Source organism: Danaus plexippus, chromosome 8 (genome assembly GCF_018135715.1).
Source record: "Danaus plexippus chromosome 8, MEX_DaPlex, whole genome shotgun sequence".
In the NCBI taxonomy this organism is placed as follows: domain Eukaryota; kingdom Metazoa; phylum Arthropoda; class Insecta; order Lepidoptera; family Nymphalidae; genus Danaus; species Danaus plexippus.
Window position 1 is genome coordinate 6810941 of NC_083542.1, and position 21844 is coordinate 6832784.

At 29.7% G+C, this 21844-nt stretch overlaps 5 protein-coding genes across 6 annotated transcripts; 2 read left to right on the forward strand and 3 right to left on the reverse strand.

Annotated features, from left to right (window-relative positions):
• Positions 1 to 263: 263 nt before the first annotated feature.
• LOC116775886 (uncharacterized) lies at positions 264 to 2662 on the reverse strand. The gene is made up of 7 exons (XM_032668911.2): positions 2449 to 2662; positions 2167 to 2371; positions 1779 to 2090; positions 1521 to 1626; positions 1039 to 1154; positions 636 to 694; positions 264 to 405 (listed from the first exon to the last, which is right to left on the reverse strand). The coding sequence occupies exons 2-7, from the start codon at positions 2356 to 2358 to the stop codon at positions 336 to 338; spliced, it is 855 nt and encodes a 284-aa protein (XP_032524802.1). The 5' UTR covers positions 2359 to 2371; positions 2449 to 2662; the 3' UTR covers positions 264 to 335.
• A 502-nt stretch (positions 2663 to 3164) lies between these two features.
• Positions 3165 to 5342, forward strand: LOC116773137 (zinc finger CCCH domain-containing protein 10-like). Its single transcript, XM_032665536.2, has one exon. The coding sequence runs from the start codon at positions 3363 to 3365 to the stop codon at positions 4899 to 4901; it is 1539 nt and encodes a 512-aa protein (XP_032521427.2). The 5' UTR covers positions 3165 to 3362; the 3' UTR covers positions 4902 to 5342.
• On the reverse strand, positions 5187 to 6329 carry LOC116773148 (uncharacterized). The gene is made up of 2 exons (XM_032665547.2): positions 6065 to 6329; positions 5187 to 5977 (listed from the first exon to the last, which is right to left on the reverse strand). The coding sequence occupies exons 1-2, from the start codon at positions 6327 to 6329 to the stop codon at positions 5376 to 5378; spliced, it is 867 nt and encodes a 288-aa protein (XP_032521438.1). The 3' UTR covers positions 5187 to 5375.
• Positions 6330 to 6380: 51 nt separating this feature from the next.
• Positions 6381 to 10346, reverse strand: LOC116776160 (zinc finger protein 41 homolog). 2 transcript variants are annotated; one of them, XM_061521174.1, is made up of 8 exons: positions 10328 to 10346; positions 9136 to 9265; positions 8842 to 8995; positions 8615 to 8751; positions 8320 to 8465; positions 7508 to 7709; positions 7168 to 7286; positions 6381 to 6825 (listed from the first exon to the last, which is right to left on the reverse strand). In XM_061521174.1, coding segments are annotated over exons 1-8 (1023 nt in total). In that variant the 5' UTR covers positions 10330 to 10346; the 3' UTR covers positions 6381 to 6692. The 2 variants fall into 2 exon arrangements, with proteins under 2 accessions (XP_061377158.1, XP_032525162.2); XM_032669271.2 differs by lacking the exon at positions 10328 to 10346 and adding an exon at positions 9371 to 9629.
• Positions 9910 to 15147, forward strand: LOC116773859 (zinc finger protein 34-like). The gene is made up of 10 exons (XM_061521173.1): positions 9910 to 10285; positions 10359 to 10488; positions 10623 to 10752; positions 10828 to 11024; positions 11702 to 11880; positions 12388 to 12583; positions 12806 to 12921; positions 13209 to 13444; positions 14616 to 14643; positions 14848 to 15147. Exons 1-10 carry the CDS (start codon positions 10167 to 10169, stop codon positions 14915 to 14917), a joined length of 1401 nt encoding a protein of 466 aa, XP_061377157.1. The 5' UTR covers positions 9910 to 10166; the 3' UTR covers positions 14918 to 15147.
• The last annotated feature ends 6697 nt before the right edge of the window (positions 15148 to 21844 follow it).

Genomic DNA, 21844 nt, shown 5'->3' on the forward strand with positions numbered 1-21844 from the left:
GTCAGAGAAGTAAGTAAAAACGAGTTTCGTTTGCGTCATATTATTAAAGCATGAATAATTTTGTCGTTCATTATAAAACGAAAAATGCATGAGGAAAATTTATTGCGATAGATATAATAAAATGTGTGTCATTGATTGTAATCTTATAAAATATAGATAGCTTTATCGATGGAGATGATTACATATTATATTAACAATTTCACAGATCATTTAGAAGAGAGGTTTAAAAAATAAATATGAACAAGAAAATGATGACACTTAAAGAAAAGCGATATCTGTTTATTTATATAACAAAGTTACATTAGAAAAAGTATAGCAAATAAATTTAAAACTAATCAGTCTCTGGCACGACGCCACCAAGGGACGCCTGGTAAGTCTTCATCACATACATTGGCTGTAGTGGGCCTAGAAAGTTATAATTAGATATATTTACTCATTAATTATAAGTTTCTAATCTATCCCATTGAACATTTACACTTTTGTGTGATGATTATTTAAAGTTTAAAAATAACAGAAATATAAAATCTCTGACCAATAATTGAGTTATGATATATATTCAAAAAGGTTTTAAGAATGCTACAAACATGAAGCATAGATGTATATGTATTTAAATGCTTATATATTTCTCTTCATACCTGTAAACTTGACTATGAGGTAAAGTAGATGTCAATAATGGACAAATTTGGGGAGCCTCCTGGAACATATAAATGTCTGTTTAGCCAATTTAACAGTTTTTTTTTGTTCTAACAATCAATTGTCTGATAATTTAGTTTAAATTCAGAATGTATTAAAAATTTCAAGCTTTTAATGTGATTAATCTTCAATTCAAGCTTTTAATATAAATTTTGATGATGAAGGATTGAAAACCATATAAAAAATATTAGAAAACAAAACCTTAAATTTTAAACATAGCTAAATCTTGTATGGTTATTATAAAATTTATAATAAATCAGTTCAAATACTATAAAACATGACTTAAGAATATTTTTTATAATGAAATAAAATATATGTATATGAATTATATAAATGGTATATTACTGGTATAGCCTGCATAGGAATGTGCAAATTAGCTCTCAACTTCCTCTGTCTTATTTCACGACGGACACAACACTGTACTCCTAGAAGTACTCCACACACACATGACGATAGACTTCCTGAATATGAAAGTAATATAAGTAATTGAAATTCAAAACAAAAAAAAAATATTAACACAAGTAGGAATCAAATCTGCATCTAACAGAATATCAGATTCATGTTGCCTTAAGGCTTAAACAAATCAACCTAATGTTAGCCCAAAATTACTTTAATGTTCAAACCATAAATATAGAAATAAAATTAAGTTTAAAATGAACATAAAAATAATATGACTAATTTATGTCCATACAGATATAGTATAGAAAGTTAAATGATGTTAGTTTAGTATGTACTTCAATCAGGTTTGACATGTTATAGTGCCTATGTTAAATAACTTGTATAGAGCAGATTTTCAGATTTTGCTAGGAAAAATATTATGATCTTACCAATATAAACTAAAACGCCCAGATCACCGTTGCGGTTTGTCCTACGCAATACAATTCCAGCAATACACAACGAGATTCCTGTTAATATACCAACTACAAAAATTACCTGAAAATTTGTGGTATGAATGTAATGAAATATGCCAACAATTATTTATACAAAAATATAATTTTCTTTGATCACAAGTAAACCTAGTAAAGGTTTCTTAAAGTTTTGATTTTGGAGATCAGCTTTAACATCTACATAAGGAAGAAACTTACTTGTAAAATATAATAGCACACATATTCAAATCCTGGACAATGGCCTCCGCAGGCCCCAATAATAGGAACTTCAGGGCTCACAGAGGGTAATGTAGGGACAGGGGAATGAGTCATCGTTCTCGTGTGATCGTCACATGTTGGCAATGAAAAAGATGAGGCACAAGGAGGGAAGGCATATGTTGTGGGCATCGGCTTTGATGCAACATTATCACATTTTTTGTAACTACGCCATGTGCCTGTAGCGTAGGGCATTTGGTAGACTGGTGATGGAGGACCATTATCTCTCTGAGAGCTTTGGTAGTAGACGGGCATCTAAAATGGTATTTTTTTATTAGTTTTTTTTCATATGTACAAAGCAGTTGTTTATTATAATAGTGTGAGACAATACATGATACGCATTTTCTGACGTGGAGCTATCAGTCCCAGCAACTTGGTAGACGGGAGTATTGACGCCTTCAGCCCAAGGAAACTTTGCTCTTTGTTGGGCGGCCGATGAAAGTTGTAGTTCGGTTCGAGGTACCACAGTTGTTTGGTAAGGGTGAACGCTTCGTGATATCGTTTTGTTTTGTTGTTTTAACATTGTATATCAATGCCTGAATTAGCATCAAAATAAAAGCAACTTACTAAATATTATTAACTTATAAACAAATAAACATGTGGGACAACTTACCTCATCATTATTTTAGAGAAAAATATCACAAACAGTTTATGGACTGCTTTTAAATTAGAAATCATTAGTCATGGTTATAGTCTTAAAGATTGTTTAGCGATTAAATGCTTTAAATCCGTCTAAGCTTTTAAATTTTAATGTAATAATTCATTGTGAGAGCCAATATATAACATTTTTTATTGTTTTCTCGCCATATTTTTATTAATTGTCAAACTCGAAACTATAGATTATAAATGTATTTGTAAAGATAGGTTAAAATGTTAAAGGTGAAATAGATTTTCATATTAAATAATAACGTATGTGATACATTTTAAAATGATACTACTTAACTAAGGAGTTAGATAATAATATTTTTATTCTGTTAAAAAACCGATGAAAAAGTATTAAGTATTTATAATGAAAAACTAATAAAAATTAGCATTTCACAATGTTCTAGTAATAAAACTTCTTCAAACCGACAAAATGTTTACAGTAACTATATTGTTATAGTTTATGATAATCAGATAATAAATTTAAGGTGCTTAAAATTTTGATTTACATTAAAAAAAATGTAGAAAGCTTTTATAATTATGGTTACAGGTATACAAGTTAATAGGTAACCAAAATTTATTAAATTATTTTTTTTAAAGAGTTAGCATGACAATAAATTGTAACTTATAACTTATAAGTGGAATCCTTAGAACAATCATGTCAAGGCAATATTATTTTCTATTATTACATGACTTTTATTCTCTGTGAATTCATGTCAAAGATAAATACATTGACCAGATAGCCAGTTTCATTTTTACCAAAATCAAAAAAATGAACACTTTTAAAAGCAAGCTTTTGAAATGATTGAAGTGTTTCTGGGTACTGTTTACATTGTTGACTACAAGTGATGTTGTCTGCAGTCAAGAGCAAATGAATTTCTAATCATGATCGGAAACGGCTTAAAAAACTCAAACGGTACTATGAGTTCTGAAGAAAATGATAACATACCAGCTGCAAGTAATTACTGCAGAGACTTTATAAGAGGATGTTGTTCTAGAGATAATTGCAGGTTTCTTCATGAAATTCCACCGAAAGCCCGTTTGAAAGAGCTGTTTCGTTTTTGTCATGATTACCAAAATATAGGTTGCTATAGATTGAATTGTAAATTTCTACACATTTCTTTAAAGAATGAGGAACAATTTTACGCTACTGGTGTTTTTCCTCGTGATCTTCGTAATGTACCAATTACTTGTCAATCCGCTATCCAAGGAGCCTGTTCCAATCAAGACTGCAAGTTTAAACATGTAAGAGATGCACCTTTCAGTGAGATAGGCGCAAAGCGTAATGCACAACAGCCAATGTTTAATCATACATTCTCCCCACATATAAGGGATAATGATTCCCCACCAGAGGCTAAGTTTAGAAGATATATGGAAGAACCAAATTTGGACAACCAGACTATGCAGCCACCAACTATGTGTCAGAATTGTGATGCATTAAATCATAGAATAAAGTTACTTCATGATAATATTAGTGTTTTGCTCAAGAAGGTAGCTGATTTGACAGAGAAAAATGTTCAGCTGACATCAATGAATGAGTTTTTATTAGAACAGACAGCATCTGTTAGAAGTGATCAGCCATGTGTTATAACATCAAGACATGGTACTTCAGCACCAGTTTCTTTGGCAACTGTAAGTGTGACACCAGTTGTGAGTCTGGCTGGAGCCATTCCAGCACTCATGCCTACAGCAGCCACACCAAACTTGACATTGGCACCGGCCGCTTCCCAAGCCCAGCTCCTCACTCCTGCTCCTCAAATACTTACTGTTAGCACAACACAACAGTTAGTTGGTAATTCTGGAGCTTTAATAGTAACAAGTGCAGGAGCTCAACAGCTAATGCAAGTCAGTGATTCTGGCACACTTATGGGAGGGGGTCAAACTGTTGTTGCTGTTACTCCAGCCCAGTTGACTTTAGCACCACCTACACAACAGTTAATGAGCAATGCGCCACAGACAGCAGTACAACAGCTGGTTCAAACATCTGCTCTACAACCACAACTGGGACCGCAACATCAGGCATCGCAATATGCTGCACAGCAATCAGTACAGCATCTAGCTCAGCATTCAGCTCAGCATTTGGCTGCACAGCAATCTGCTCAGCACCTTGCTGCTCAACAATCTGCCCAACATTTAGCTCAGTCAGCCCAGCATTTGGCTGTCGCTCAACAGTCAGCCCAGCAATTAGCTGCGCAGCAATCAGCACAACAAATGGTGGTTCAACAATCTGCCCAACAAGCTGCTATGGTGGCTCAGCAGCAGTCAGCACAGCAACAGCTGGTGCCATCAGCCCAACAACTGGTTCATCAGACTTCGACTCAGCAAATAACGATTTCTAGCACTAGTCAGCCATTGGCTTTACCAAATTCTCAAGCTCAGCCACTGACATTCCCTATAATCTCTCAGAGCATCCTGCCCCATTAGTTTTAAAATATTAAGTATACTCAAGTATTTGATTGTTATGGCTTATTTGTAGCAAAAACTATTTCATATTATAAGGAGTGTGTGTTATCTTTTTAATGTAGTCATATAAGTTTTATGTTCATTAAATTTTTCTTATTTAATTAATTGGAAGTCCATGGTATGTGTGATCTGTGTGGATATGATGTGACGCTATTCTTAGCTAGAGGTTGGACTATTCATAATAATTTTATTATTACTGAAACTATTTCCAATCTGCTGGATATAATTTATTATCGGGCATTTACTACTATATTTCCATACACATACAACCTATTTGATACAAATTGTATGAATGATTCCAACCTTTTTTTGTGATTTGTTACACATAAATGTGGGATGATGTTCATAAGTTCTTTATTTTTTTAGTAATATTAAAAAAAAAGTTCAAATATCCTAAATTGATTTATTGCATTTTAATGTGTATCATTAAAATAATTAATTACGTCTGTGATAGCAATCGTTATTGTCTATCTTGGTGTATTTCAAAAATTTCCCATTCGTACCGAGCACGAAATTGCCGGTTTTATCGAATGCAATTGCCGTTACTTTTCCTGGGATATTTTTCACCAATTTAAGTGGGCCGGAGTCGTTCTCATGTATGTATGATAAAGTTTCGCTGGCTATGTATACAACGTTCCTATAAAATGATATCTGAGCGTATCCTTCGTAAGAAACATCTCCTATGAATAATGGTTTCGACAAATTTGATTTTAGAACAAAAAGTTTTTCCTCTTTTATAAAATAAAAATTATTTCTACCGTCTACCGCCATTTCGTTCAGATCTTCGAAGGTACTGAAACGAATTTTTTTGTTTTCTGCCAAAAGATATAATTCTTCAACGCCGTCAGGGCTGTCAGTTATGTATTTATTGCCATCTTTGTCTATGAAGAGCATGTTTAATCTTAAATCTGGATCCGAGGCGAGAGTAGCTTCATTTGTAGTATGCTTATAAAGAAAGATGCCTCTGCTAGTTCCAAAATAAACTTTTTCATTCTTTTTGTCTACAGCGACAGAGTAACTCTCGCCCTGGGGAAGCCCTGATTAAAATCGTATATTTTTAATTTATTATTAGTAATAACAGTTTCGAGTTTTTCATTTAACGCAATTATATAAAACACTCTTACCTGATATTTCCTGTGCTGATGTCGTATTTGCTTTAATTGTCTTTATATTAAAGTAATATCCTTCCAAATTACGACCGGACTCCACAAAGAATAGATTGCCGTTTATATCATAGTGAGCGTCACTAGGAAAGGAATTGCCTAGATCGTAGCTCTCCGTAACATTGTAATGATCATTGTCTATAGACAAATCTGTTTTACAATTATTTTGAGGTATATCGAAAGTGACACAGCTTTTTAAGTATAAAACTATTAAAAGAACTCTCATCTTGAAAGTGAACCGTTGTAGTTGGTGGTAAGACAGAAATAACAAGAGATAACTTCTTTCAATGTTTTATTAGAAATCGAGAAATAAAAATAATATTAAAGTTTTAATAAATCATCGGAGATATAAGTCCAGTGACTCCGCATAATTGCCTTCTGCTAAGATAATGTTAACTCTTAAATTATTCAATAAAAAAAATAAATATCACATAAATAATAATAAGTCTTTTGTTGTTTTGTTATAAATAACGTATATCTATTTGAGTATAATTTCATAAAATTTTTCTAAAATATTGCAAAACAGCATTTATATGTAATACAAATGTGCGACTATGGTTTAATTACAAAATATTGCACATAATTTCTATTAATAGACAACAGACTCGCATTCATTTTGTTTATTTTCGTTGGGTTGTTGACATTGCAAATAAGAAGGCAAACGTCCGTGTCTTTCGCCTTTTATTTTGTGAATCTTAAAACGATGTCCTTGTAATATTTTTCTGTGAATCAAAATATTTACGTTATAATAATTGTTTATGTACTATTATACTTGTAATAATAGTTTAAACTAAACATTTTTAAACAAAATAAACATTTCAAAAAATAATTCCTAAATTCACTGTTATCTTTTTTTATGAAACAACTGTTTATTTTTTTTGCTTGATATTTTGTGCCAGTCCTTGAAATAGAGGTCTTCTTAGAGGGAATAAAATCTCAGAGTTTATTTTTTAAGCAGTTTTATAACAGAGCGACGGACCTGGCTAGCTTTTTAATTTTTATACCCAATGATTTTTTAAATAAAAATTTCTCAATACAATTTAGTTTAGAACCTTGTGACTTACTTTGTATTAAATTTTTTGAAACATATATCGCATTCAACGGTACCCTGTCTTAGATGAATGTCTTTTATGTGTCTCTTCATATCATGTTGGTAAGAGAATGCTTTATCGCAATATGTGCACTGAAAGTAATAAAAAGATACAGTAACTATTAAAAAAGAAACTTGTATGTGTTAGTCAAACACTCAAAAACTACTGAAACAAGCAATAATGAATTTTATTTTATTTATAATAAAGATCATCTCAAAATATAATATTCAACATATTAGATTCAGAACTTGAGTACAGAATTCAGTATTAATTTAATAATATATTTTCTTGAATAAAACCAATATATAATTACCTTATAAGGCCTAGTTTTGCTGTGAACATGTCGTATGTGCTTCATTAGGTTACTGGACGTGGTCGTAGATTTAGGGCAGTGTGCACATTTGAATGGCTTATCAGCCATGTGTGTTCGTCTGTGTACTCTGAGCAGATCCATTGTCCTCCCTTGGTAAGGACATTGATCGCATTTGAAAGGAAATATATTCTCATGTATGGCCCTGTAAATATAAACACATATATAAAATAGAATTGATTTTTTTCCCAGACATTTTCAGAAACAAAATTTATTGAAATTTTTTATATACACTTCAATTTCAGCACTTTTTTGTTATTAAGTTTTAAGTATAAAAGAAATTGATGCATTTTGTTCATTTGTTAAATAAAAAACATAAAATGATGCACACTAAAATTAATCATACTGTAATAAATACTTTAGTATTGCGCATACACAAAATAGTCAAATTTTAAGAATTTTTGCCCTCAATGGATATAACGAAACTTAACTCATCTTTAGAAGTAATGTCAAGTATTCAGGATCCCTAAGGAGAAATATAACCATCCGAAAAAAGTTACATATATTTTCTATTTGTTTATTACTTATTTTTACAAATAAAAAGAATTTAATCATATAAGGAACTTCTTGTTTCAAAATTATCAAATTTTAATAGAAGCAGAGCAACTGTTCCAATTATTTCCACTTGGATAGCAAGTGTGACCTGTATTTGAGCTGTTTTAATATTTACTTATAATATTTTATTCAGTAGCAAAATACTTTGTATTTGTTAAATAGTTGCTTTAGTAATGTTTATTTATAAAGTATTTTCATACATATGAATGAGAAGATTTGCATTGGAACGGGCAACTTTTCCACAAATATCACAGAGGAATGTCTCTTTTGTTCTTTTCCGATCTAGTTCAGGTTTCAAATCGTTGATCTGTGTTTTACATTCAACTAAATGTTTGTTGTATGATTCCTGGAATTAAATAAACATAAAATATAGAAGTAGTAAGCTTCTATTAAAGCAAATACTATAACAATACTTCATAATGAAATTATTTTTCAATTCATTAGTGTTGTTGGTGTGATATTTCAAAGGCAAAGCACATATTTTTATATTTATACCAGATTGTAATATTCTGTTTTACAAGAAGTACAGTTCCATATTTCTGAATTGTCTTCTGAACATGTCGGTGAAGGTATGTTCAATGATTCATCACTTCCATTTTGGTCAATTGTAAAATCTTTCTTCACATCCTCCTCTAAAAAAAATTACAAACAATTATTCTTTAAAACCAAATTAAGTATAATCATACATTAAATATAAATTGCTATATAAATGATGGGTATACCCTTTCTGATACAAGGTGCAATTTCTGGGACCGAGGAAATTCTTTTCATAAGCTGGTTCGTCTTTTGGCACATTTCTCGAAACATTATACAGCCATTTAGTAAATCCAAACAGTTTTGACATATTTGCTTTGGTAAATTATCGGTTTTAAATATCTGCAAGTATATTATCTGCCATAATTTGTCACTAAAATGCATAGCAGTACTATAAAGTCTAAACATGTAGTTAATTTGATACTTCTGATAAAAAATATTATATAAATTTTAGTATAAAAATTATATTTTATTTTACTTACTGAAACTCCTGAAAAATGTTTTATTTCTTCTGGTATGTTAGGCTGTATACAATCATTAAATATCGGTATTTCTCCTTTTTCTTCATTGCATACACGACATATCTTTAAATCTATTTTGTTTGTAGAAAACCTGTAATTTTTACATTCTATTTAATATATTAGAAAAAGTAGGATTACAAGTTACTGAAATATTTAAAAAAGTATTTATAGTTTATATATACTTTTTGTAACTTACAATTTCTTTGATTTAATTTTTTTTTTCTTTTTGTTTTTTTGCAAAACACTCGCCAATAAAATTGATTTAAGTAAAACTAGAGAAGTCATATCCGTGAATAACTAAATCGATTAAGTATTTGTTACGATAATCAATAAATTTGTCTACTCGTGTTTTGTTTACGACAATCTTTATTTACTGCTCTTTCTTATAATTATTTTAAACACGAATTCTTATTTTTATTTATGACCACAGATCATTCAATTCACTACAGGTAATATGTCTGTCATCGAGAGAGTACTGAGGTTTTACAGAAGTAACATTTTGTTAGTAGTAGAGCGTTTCGAATTTCTTTTACTAAAAGCAAATAATAAAATTATGAAGACACAAATTCTTTTGGAATATATATTCACTGAAATTAAATGAACAGTTAACTATTCTATAGTTTAAAAACAAAAGCATATTTTATTTCTCGTTCTCGGCATAATAATTAAAATCTTTGGCACATATGAAGTGGCAACCCTTATTATTTGTCATTCTTTGTATGTCATAACTCAGTATACATATTGTAGACATTAAATTCCTACATATTTATTTATTTATTACTTCATTAAATATAATCCATAAACCATATATAATAATTTGGACATGATATATTATTACAAACATGAGTCAAAATTAGTCCTATTGAAGTATGAAAGTTAAAAATGTTTTTGAAATGCAAACATGAAAACTTTTTAGTCTCGGTAGAAGACGGCTAAATATGAATTACAACAAAATAGTTTTCATTTAATATAAAACTAATTATTTATCAACAATGACTGTCTACTTAACTAAGGCGATGATGTCCAAATTAAATAAGGTGTCTTATCCTAATATGAATCCACCAGATGACGATAATAATAGTGACCACTGGGACAAACTTACTATGGACAGGTATAATATTATTCAAAGCATTTAATCTATTCTTCATATTACATTTACCAGTAGTAATTGCTTTTTCTTACAGTAAAGTAGGCTTAAGACTGTCAAAGGAAATGATATGCAGAGTTTGTGCAAGGAATGGATGTTTACCACTAAGTACAAAAATTTATGATTGTGATATAATGGGGGCAATTCGTAGTCTGACTAATATAAATGTGAGTACTAATATATGTTGTAAGACTTTGTGTTGTGTATTTATATATTCAATGACTATTATGTTTCTCAAACAACCAGATGCATACTTTTATACATATTGTTGATATTTATATTATTTTAAATGTTTTAACAGATAAATGCTGATGATTCATTGCCTAAATACATATGTTCAGAATGTCTGGAGTCCCTCAAAGTTGCCATGAGGTTCAAAAAGAACTGCGAATTGTCTGATAAGAAGTTTAGAAAGATACTGAATCCTATGGGTTTGTTTGATAATAATAAGCATATTATGCAAAATCTATATTACATTAATACATGTTTCATATTAAAAATTACAGGTGATCCCCTACTTCACTCATATCCATATTCCAAACACGACTTTCAACTTATCTTGCACCAAATGAAATTAAAAAGAATGGAAACAGAACAGAAAGCGGAAAAAGAAAGAAGGAGAAGGGAGAGACTGTTACAGAAGAAGGATCCTAAAAATAAAGAATTCAAATGTTCACCATGTGATATGATTTTTCCAACAAAGGTATTCATTTCAATTAATTTACCACCAATAAGTTGGTAGTAGTATTTTACCAAAATTTTTTTATGTAGTAAGTAGATATTGACAGCAATTTCAAGATCAAGATAGATTGTTAAAAAAAATGCAATGATATATATGTAAGATTAAGATACAAGTTATCATATGGTTTGACTATTGACCATTTGATATTGTAGAAACCGTTACATATTATTCATTATATACAACACACGGTTTGTATGTTGGTTTTCTACAGTTTTATGCCCTTGTATGACTTCAAAATAGAAACAAAGTTATGCCTGAATTATTATGGTACTTTTTATTGAAGTCGTAAGAATTCAGTGTAATTTTTACTGCAGTTATTAATTGTATTGTTAAATTTCAATGATTTCAATGTTTAAAAATGTGACCGACATTAGTTTTCATTTTTAATCAATCACTCAATGGAGATGGGCATTTTTTTATAACCGCATGTGGCTTTGTCCATAAATAGATAACATTCATTATAAGAAGGAAAAATAGAATTAAAAGAATGGAACAATTGGCTTAGAATGGCTAAATACTAAGGGCTATGGACACTTACTCCTAGATTATTCTCACATACAAAAGTTAGAATAGATGTTCTACAATCTTCTTAATGTTGGGAGTGTCTATCAGCTTAAATGATTGATTACCACTACCAGGACAAGTTAGTGCTGCATCGTCGCGAGCGGCAGTGTACGAGGCGGGCTTGCGACATCTGCGGCCAACTTGTTCGCAGTATAGCTCAGCACATGCGGCACAACCACGAACAGGGTTTGCTGCACAAATGTACGACCTGCGGCAAGGAGTTCCCCATTGTAGCCAGGCTCAAGAACCACATGTACGTTATAATATAGAGCAGGGGTTGTTAAACTAAGATAACGGAACACCAAACACCCTTTATAAGATAACAGTCAGCTGATAGATAATCGTTAGAATAGTTTGACAATTACAAGAATAGTCAATTTGGTATCCCTGATAAAGAGTGCACTAATTAAGGCTTCTAACAGATGAACGACCTCTTAAAACATTACAAGTAATTATGGCGATATATGATGATGCGGCTGACGCTTTTCTGACCGCTTTTTTTTCTAGACTTTGTATGTTAGGACAAATTTTTACATACTAGGTGTTATCTTTAATTTGTAATTTTTTTGTTCTGCTTAGGGTTTCGTTTTTATTTTTTAAAAGAATGAACATAAATTAAGCTAAAAAAAAAAAAAAAATTTAAAAAAAGTTTATTATAATAGTTGTAAACATTTCATAACTTAAGAGCCTTAAAGCCGTAATTTAAGGGCAATATTGCTACTTTTTTCTACAAATTACCTTAATTTACTTCAAACACCAGGTTGGTACATACAAACACTTTCAACTTTTTCTGCGACCTGTGCCCATATAAGTCGAAGCACAAATATTACCTGGTGATGCACATGAGGACCCACACAGGTGAGAAGCCGTACAAATGTGCCCAGTGTCCAGCGACTTTCGTGAATCCATCCAACCTTAATAAACACAAACTTACACACCAGGAGAAGCAGTTCAAAGTAAGTTGGTTATTGATAAACAAGTTTTTTGTATTGTGAAAAAAAAGTAAAAGAACTTCTTTCTTCTTGAATATTTTTTGTTATAGGCCAGTAATAATTTCTAGAAGTTTGTGAAGCTAATAAGTTAAGTCAAAAAAGTTAATTATGAAGTATCTGTTGGGTTAAACGTCTTAGTTTGGTTAACTAAAAGTCAGTTAATAAATATTTAACTGTGTATTTCAGTGTATGCTCTGTGAGAAAGCTTTTCGAACCGGCACAGCTTTATGGGAACATCACGACGCCAAACATATGAACATAAAACACACATGCACATACTGCGGACGAGACTTCTGTTACAAGTATGTGTTTCATGTATATGTGTGTGTGATAACAAAGCTTTAAATGTGTGCGTGATTCAATAAAAGCATATTTAGAATCAATACTAAATCTAAGAATTCGATGTAATGTATATTGGTCAATACATACATGCTGATATCATAAATCAATTGCCAGAGTGAGACAGATATATTTACTATTTCATTTGGAAAGAAATCAAATTCCCATCGATATAAATGAAAGAATGAATTTTTCGCTATATATATTTTCTTGACAAATACAAATTCAACCACTGCATTATAACCAACAGATCCGATCTACGTAAACACGAAATCAGGAACCATAATCGCGTGAAACGAGATTACATAGGAGGTGAGCCGACGTACAAACAAGTGGAGAGGTTGCAGAAGATACAAGAAGATGAGATGGAGAAGTGGAGACAGCAGCAGATCTCTGAGCCCAACTTCATGAGTGTACCAGACCCTAAAGATTTCGTGCAGCACAATATGTACGTCTCAGACGTAGGGCCCATCATACAACCACTTGGTGAGTTTACATTTGATTAATTCTAATTAAAATAATTACTTAATTATTATTATTTAAACGAAGGTCGAAGCTAAGGTTCAATTTCAATAGAGCTTACATGAAACGAATATTTTTCGGATTACTACGGTTGCTGCAAAGTAATCGAAACGTCGAGAGTATGAAGTTTTCAAAATAATAAATTCCTTAAAATATCAGTTTTATTTAAATTAATACTCGCGAAAGGTTTAGATCTCATTCAATGGATCTTGACTTCAGGTGATGAATTTAAAAATGGCTGTAAGAACTAAACCTTTTCATTGTAAATACATAGAAAAAAATTATTTATGTTTTTTTTAACAGTTGAAGCGATCAGGCGGTTTAAAACAAATAATGCCAAAAATCGAATTTAAATTAAATTTGATTTAATTTAATTACTCTGTTTTGAAGAACTATGATAGAAACACTGTTTTATTTGGAACTTAAGTAGCCCGTTACTATTTATTTCACAAGAAAGAAGCTATTAAAAATCAAAGAAAAATGTTCTTATACTTCATATAATACCTTTCCTACAAACACTGTGACTATGTCAAATAAGATGTATTTTGTAATAGATAATCTATTTTTCAATAAGCAATTAAAGAACCAGGAGCAATCTAATGTTGAATAATCAAATCATGAAAAAAATACTCCTCCTTTATAAATGTAACAAAAGCTTCAAGAAACGCTTTTAAATAGTGGTCTTCCAGATCATTCTAGAAATTTTGCATATTGTCAATTAATAACTATACATATCTAAATTGTAAATTAAATGAGCATCCTTTATAAGGTTAACATTAGGTACACTTTTATACATATTATTTCAGATATTCACTTACCACTAGATTATGTTTAATTTATTTTTATTTTAAAATTGGAATTTCCCATCCGTTTACTAATAAGATTGTAGAGTCAAATAAATTGCTTGTCAAATATGTTAAAAATGGTCTCCAAGTTAGACGTTTTACAATATATTACAGCGTGAAAAAGTTCGCTAATGGAAGAAAGGTTTTTTTTCTAAGACACAGTTATTCATCTTATTTGTATAAGTTACTTGTGTCGTTGCAGAGTCTGTTTCTAAAACTAATGAAAAAACTTATTCTCTCATTATACAGACGGCCTCCGAGTTTAGTGTAATGAGTTCATTTTGTTTCAGGTCAACCGCAAACGGTCGAAATTACTTTGTAAGTTATTTTCAGTGTTTGTATGTGATTAGATGAATTTATGTTAAAAAAAAAAACTTTAACTATTTAAGATATATTACATATATTCATACATTTTATGTGTTACATAGTGTTTTAAATTAAAAAAAAAACCATACATACATATAATTAAATAAATTCCATATGAAGCCTCCTTTAAGACATTCATATATATTTTTGTTTCAGGCCGGATTTGAGTCTTAAGAAGGATGAAGTGAAAATGTATGAAGCGGAACAAGCAATGGCCTACTTTTAGTATCAGTGTGTTCTAAATTTAAAATAAATATATATATTTTTTTGTATTACAATAACAGTTCTGCCATTAAACATGTGATGAAAGTATTTTAGCCATGTAGATGTAGTAATGGTTTCTATTTGCATTTTTATTAAGTAAAATATTGATTAATATTTTTAAATAAATATAGAATTTTAGTATTCTATATGAACGGCTGAGTGTAATAGTAATAAATAAGTAAAAATATATAATATTTTGTTTTATTGTTGATAAGTTCATTATTAAATGTAGCATCTATTTGAAAATTTCCGATGAATTATCTTTTGAAACAAAAAAAAAAATGGTTTACAATGTGATGTATGTAAAACCGGCAGTGATGTTTTAAATTTGGATTAACAAAATCAATAACGTTATCTTCTTCTTCCTGGCAATTATCCCAGTTTTAGCCAGGGTCTGCCTTCCTGCTTAAACTCCTCCACAATGAAAAAAATGTTTGGCATCCTCGGTGGTAGGTCCATTAGCTCATATCCTGCTTCATGATGTCAATAAGGTTATATAGGTTATTAATTTAAAAAAATATTCTTATTATATCTTTGGATTCTATTTTTGTAATCAGCTTTACTGTTACCAAGGGCCTCGTAAAACTTATTAAGGTTTTTTAGTTAACGAATATTTTGCGAACTTGGAATAGTTTTACCTGGAAAAATCTTCGTTCAAACAAAACAAAGACCAGTTTCCATGTTTGTATTACGTTTTTCTATGAATATAGAAATATTTTAGCATATGCGACCACAATTAACTTTAATGCTAGAAGAGAAAGATGAATGCACATGATTCTTTGGTTAACATAAAAATGTGACGAGATATGATTAATAATAATCAACTGACTATTTAGTGAACTAACTCCCACGTCTGTGTTTCTTCTTTCAAAATAGGTCTGTTATAATATTATATATGTACATATATATTCATAAAATGAAATAAAATTCTAATAAGTAAAATCTATGGTGTAAATCCATTTATATAGTGGAACATCAAAATAGTCTCGACGATATTTTTCAATGCCCCTAATTGGCTCTTGTAGATTTACACTAATTCTCTTTAAATTTTATATAATAAATCATTTTTCTCACTCTACTAATTTAATCGTGCGTTCACGTTCCCCTGTAATCAATCACTCCACATTTATTCCAAGGGAGATATTTTTAAGTGAAATCGTTTTGTATTACAATATAAGATAAATTATACCTATGAAATATTTTTATAAACTGCCATTCTAACACTTAAGAATAGTGGAGTGATTGAAGGAAAAGCTTTTAAATCGCAAAAAGCTCAATGAATACTGTAGCGAACTATAAATAGAGGCTGGGTTTTACGATCTCACAAATCTTTTCGGTAACCGAATTTATTATGGGTCCTTTGTAACTGTTTTTCTTTGTTGTTGACTTGACAAATCACGTGAATAGGTCAAAGTTGAAAATTATTTCTTATACCGAAGAAAGTATTAACTTGATCGTGATTTATTTTAGTTTTATTACTTTTCAATTCGGTTCTATTAAGTAATTCAGTTTTAAGAAAGAAATTAAGTGTTGCGGAATATTATATAAATTGTTGTGTTAAGGTTTGTGATAATTAGTAGGAGTCATTAGTTAATAACAAATAGGTAGGTGGTCAGCAAATTTCCATTTACTCTTAGATGAGAAAAACTTTCAGGAGGTTAAATCCAGTCTTTTAATTTAAAACTGTCAACTATTATTCGTTTACTGATTGATTGGCGTATTTTATTTTGTAATAATTTAAAAACGAGCTATATTTGATACCAATTAAATCATATAGATACATCAGATATGATCTAACAATTGATATCTAATTGTGTATTTTAGAACATCCGATTCATTTACCGTTTTATAAAATAGGAAAGGAATTGAATTTAAGGTAAGACCCTCTTCCTATTGATTGATAATACGGTGGTGAGAAAATCGAAATCTGACTCGGTTTTTTGTTGGTTCCTTTAAGTGAAAGGCACGTAGAAACCCTCGTAAACTTATTTTTAATTTGTCAGTTATTGACCTCCCTCAATCGAGAAGAATAATTGGTTTGTGACGTTGATAACTTCTAATATATAGCATTTCTTATAACACTGATACTTTTCGTAGAGAGAGAATATTTTTAATTTCGGATTTCTTTTAAGAACAGGTTTTTTAGAAACACATTGTTTTGATTCTAGCTATCGTCAGTATACTTTAGAAGGTATTCAAAGTAAAATCATAGTCCGAGGGTTGTTCTTAAATGAAATAATAATAAAAAATGGTGATTATCCTTTTTATAATTCAATTGACAATACAAATATCTATAAAATGTAAATTATGAAAATATGTGAGCTTTAGTGTCTTTCTATAAATGTAAATGACTCTTTGCCTTATAAAAAAATTATTACTTTGGAAATGAAAGTTTTTTGAGGAAAACTAGTTTTTAGATTCTTCTTTGAGTTGATATTACAGAAAGGTTCGGAAGACAAAAGATATTTCTAATAACAAATTTCCAACACGCAGCCAATATCTGAAGTAAGTTAAAATTCATGGAATGGAATAAATTTGCTTATCTTCGAGATGTAAATATTATAAAAGTAAAAAAAATCTCTAGAATATTTTGCTTATGGAATATGATACAGGGGAAAATCAAAAACTATGTCCAGCTTATTTTTTATTCAAACAATTGTAAATAATTTTCCGAAGAGTTTAACTAACTAAAGGATGTTTTTCCTAAAGTTGTAATTTAACTGAAACTTTGTCTGTTGCTCAAAGATACATAAGATACATAATTTTGGTGGTTACATGAGGAATTACGTTTAGTTCTTTCATTGAGAATAATCTATTTCGGTTGATATATTTTTTACATTGTTGTTCATATTGGCACAACCTTCAAAGTTAGATCATAATTATTAGGGTTGAACTGAAACTAATATTTGACTTTCCCTAGACTGTCTACCAAATAAAGGCCCAATACGCAGTTTGGATAAGTTTGTTTTGACTTAGTGTAGGGAATACAATCAGAAGAGTAACCTTTGTTTAGATGAAATGGAAATTTAGGTCGAATATAGTAGGTTATTCTAAAATGACATAATTAATGTATAATAACTTTATTTATATGTATACAAAGACATATAAGACAATCGGACCAAACAACATTAGATCGATATATAAGTTTACACACATGTATTCTTCGCAGTAGAAGGCATGGTCGAAACCCTAAATTGTTCAACCTATTTGTTGACCTAATTCAAAAAACCCTGGTTTTTTTTTTAAATTATACTTTGAAATGGTTTAAAATTTATCTTTGTTTTCAGATTAAATACGTTATATACTTAATATGTGATTTCTTGTTTAAGACATATTATATTATACAAATTAGTCCGAAAAAATTTAATTATCTCCAGAAACGAAAGGGTCGTCATTTACACCTCCTCATCTACACCTCCAAATATTATTTTTCTTCGTAGATGTATGTACATGTATAATGGCTATATTGTATTCAATATTTGAGCTCTTGTTATATAAATGCTAAAATAAATTCATCAATGTAATAAATGAAAAAAATATTCATACAAGGATGTCAGAAAATATATATAGCTTTTAATTGGGATTGCTCTATCAGACGGAGTTCTGTGTCTTATCAACTAATAGTAGAAAGTCCTTAAGAGCAGTTACTTTTAAATTCTTTATAAAAAAAATACTTTGGGATACATTATTGTGAAGTCAATCTCTTTCTTAATATTGTGTTATCATTTGTTTTTTTAATGTTTATAATATATATATATAAATATAAAAAATATATATATAAAGGGAAAGAAAATTTTATGCAGTTAAAGGTTTTTTAAACTAGGGAAAAGCAGCTCATATCAAATGTCTTACCTCTTTTATAATTGTTTATAATTTTTATCTTAACAGTGGCCAAATTGCTTTGTATTATCAGACTTCTCCATTCGTTCTTCAGAACTTTAAATTATAAAAATGTAATATTTTTATTTCTTTTTTTTTCTTGAGCTAAACGAATTTTCAGTTACAGCACAACAAGAAAATGGAAAAAAAATCTAAAAAGAACATATATTTTTAATTAAAGTTCAATTAGCAAATATATTGAAGAATTCATGAACATAACCAGGATCTATAACCTTATATATTATGTTATATCTTAGCCATCTGGCTTTATTAATAATGCATGATATACCGATCGTTGCACATTTTCATCATTCTTCATTTTAATTTCTCATTAAATTCTTATAAAATATTAGCCCAACATTGCTTTTATGTTAAACTTCCTCATCGTTATTTTTCTTCTACACCAAAGTATTACTTGTTGGCTGCTGCCGACTTAAATTGTTCTAAAAGATCAATAAGACATAAAGGAGTTCTCTGTTAAGTGAACTTTTGAGCTCTTCCACTTTAAACACGACCAATACATTATAGTACACGTACCAACAGCCGACCGCTGGAGCTTGAAAATGAAAAAAGATAATAATTTTTCTATGGTATAATAACAATTCAGTCAAGTGTCACTTAATTTATTCACTGAATTCTACTACAAGGACTATTTTGAGTATCCTTTGTAAGTCAATTTTATACACCTATTTGCCTAAAAATTTATTGCATGGCCTACAATTGTCGCATCAATTACGTCTGTAGATTTATTAAAATAGTAGGAATTAACAAGATACATGTGATGTGATTTTTAATTCTGTGATGGCAGCCGTACAGAATTTAAGGGTAACAATACAAATCCACAGTCAAATACCCAATCACAACACAACAAAAAAATTCAGTATTATTATTACCCTTTCGTAATAGTAAATAAAACTTAATAAATAAATAAATCCTATTTCTTAACGTTACTTAGAAAAACCTTAAAAAATAACGTAAATCAGTTGAAGTGATTGAAAATATCATGAATAGTATGGGTTTGGTTAAAAAAATCTGCTGCTTTCTATCCTTTAATTCTCGTGGGTGATTACAACACCTTTCCGTTTGCACACAGAATTAACTAAAAAAGAAAACGGAACCGGGGGCAGTTCCTCTCACTTTTTTATTTTCATACTATTATAATATTATATACAGTAGTGTCGAAATCACATCTATATGCATTTTTCAGCATATATATACATATGTAAACGTCGGGTCAAAAGACTTGTGATATTGCTATTTATATTGTTTATTGAAAACGCAACTTTTTATGTAATTGCTTTTAGTTAGTTGCTATAACTTTTATCATGTGAGGAATTTTAAAATATGACCTGAATCCGTTAGTGAATATTACATGAATACAATTCAGTTTACGGGCTGGTATTTTTTTATATTTTCACGTTTGTCACTTAATACTGCTTTTTTAGTTTAGTTTTTATGCGTTATGCCAATTAAAATTTGTTGGATTTTTCAAAGGTTTTAATACTTTTCTTTTTGACATCAAATTATTAACAGAACCGTCGATTTTTTTTAAATATATTATCCCAGTTACTTTCTAAGAATTGACTTTTATACGTTCCCATTGATCCTTAGAGCACTTTTAATATTTTGAAGACCAAATCTAACAGATGACATTTCGTTCGAGAATTCTTAAATTTCCCAAGTTCATTGCATAAAAAGTTTATCCGTTTGACCTATCAAGCGGAAATCGTCTTCTGAAGAAGATTTACAGTTTTGCAATTAAAAGTTATATTCAAATTTAAACTCGTAATACTATAAGTTTGAATTTGAATAAATTTAGGCAGTGGTTTGTTTATTAGGTATTACTAAAATGCATTTACGTAAAATATGCATTTTTATTAACGTGAAATATTACAATACAAAATCACAGCTCTTTTCTAGAATACTTCAGTTTTATCGCTTTCTACGTTCCAATGATACGTTTATTACTTTTAGATATTTAATAGAAAAAGTTGTATATTAATTATATCCGTGATATATTATGCTATATATGTGTACCAATACCTTTAAATGATTAGTAAATGTAAACGAGATAAAGGATTTATAGAATTGTGGAGATGGCAATGGTTAGAAAAGGAAATATTGTTTTTATGTAAGATACGTTTCAGTACAATTTTATAATTTACACATTGAATGTTTGTTAATTTAAACTTGTTAAATGTCGCAATGATGTAGATAATATATAAGATTTATTTTATCTCTTCTTTTCCTTACTATATGTGTCCTTGTTTTGTATTTTTCATTTGCATTGCTTGTATTTTATGTATAAAAATTCACACAATGTTATTCAGCTGTCTCTAATATATCACAAACATACTTGCCTTATACAATGTGCTTGTATTACTAAGTTCTCTGTTTGAGCTGCATGGAAAGTAATCAAGTCTCAGATACAACTCTGCATGAAATAGAATAACTTCAATTACAGCTAAGCTGCGGCCGTCATAAAATTCCACAACATCGGTGTCATAGAATATAAACAATTTTTATATTATAAATGTAACAGTAAACTATTATCTTAAGAATAAATTCCTGTCATCTAATTATTAATATTCGAATTTAACATTACCACAGTCTACAAACTACAGTATCATATAGAAAGATAAATATAAAGTTCTATTGGTAGAAAATGCTCTCCTTTATAGAACGCATTTGAGTTTAAAAGGTCAACCAATTCAAGTTGCATATAAAGAAAATTTATAGCTTAAGTTGCAAAGCACTAAGCGAAGTGTGGAAAATATTTTTCTTATTTTTCATAATGCGCAATAAATACGCAGTCATGAGCGAATAGTCCTCTACAGTTAGAAGAAAAAAAAACCTTTTGTTTACTATAATAAAACTTTGATTATTTAATATATACTAATAGGAGACCAACATCAACAAACATATTAGTGTTTCTCGAAAGTTAACGTAAGGATACCGTCTTAATTAAAATATGATCTTCTTAAACGATTTCATTCATACGATGTTTCAC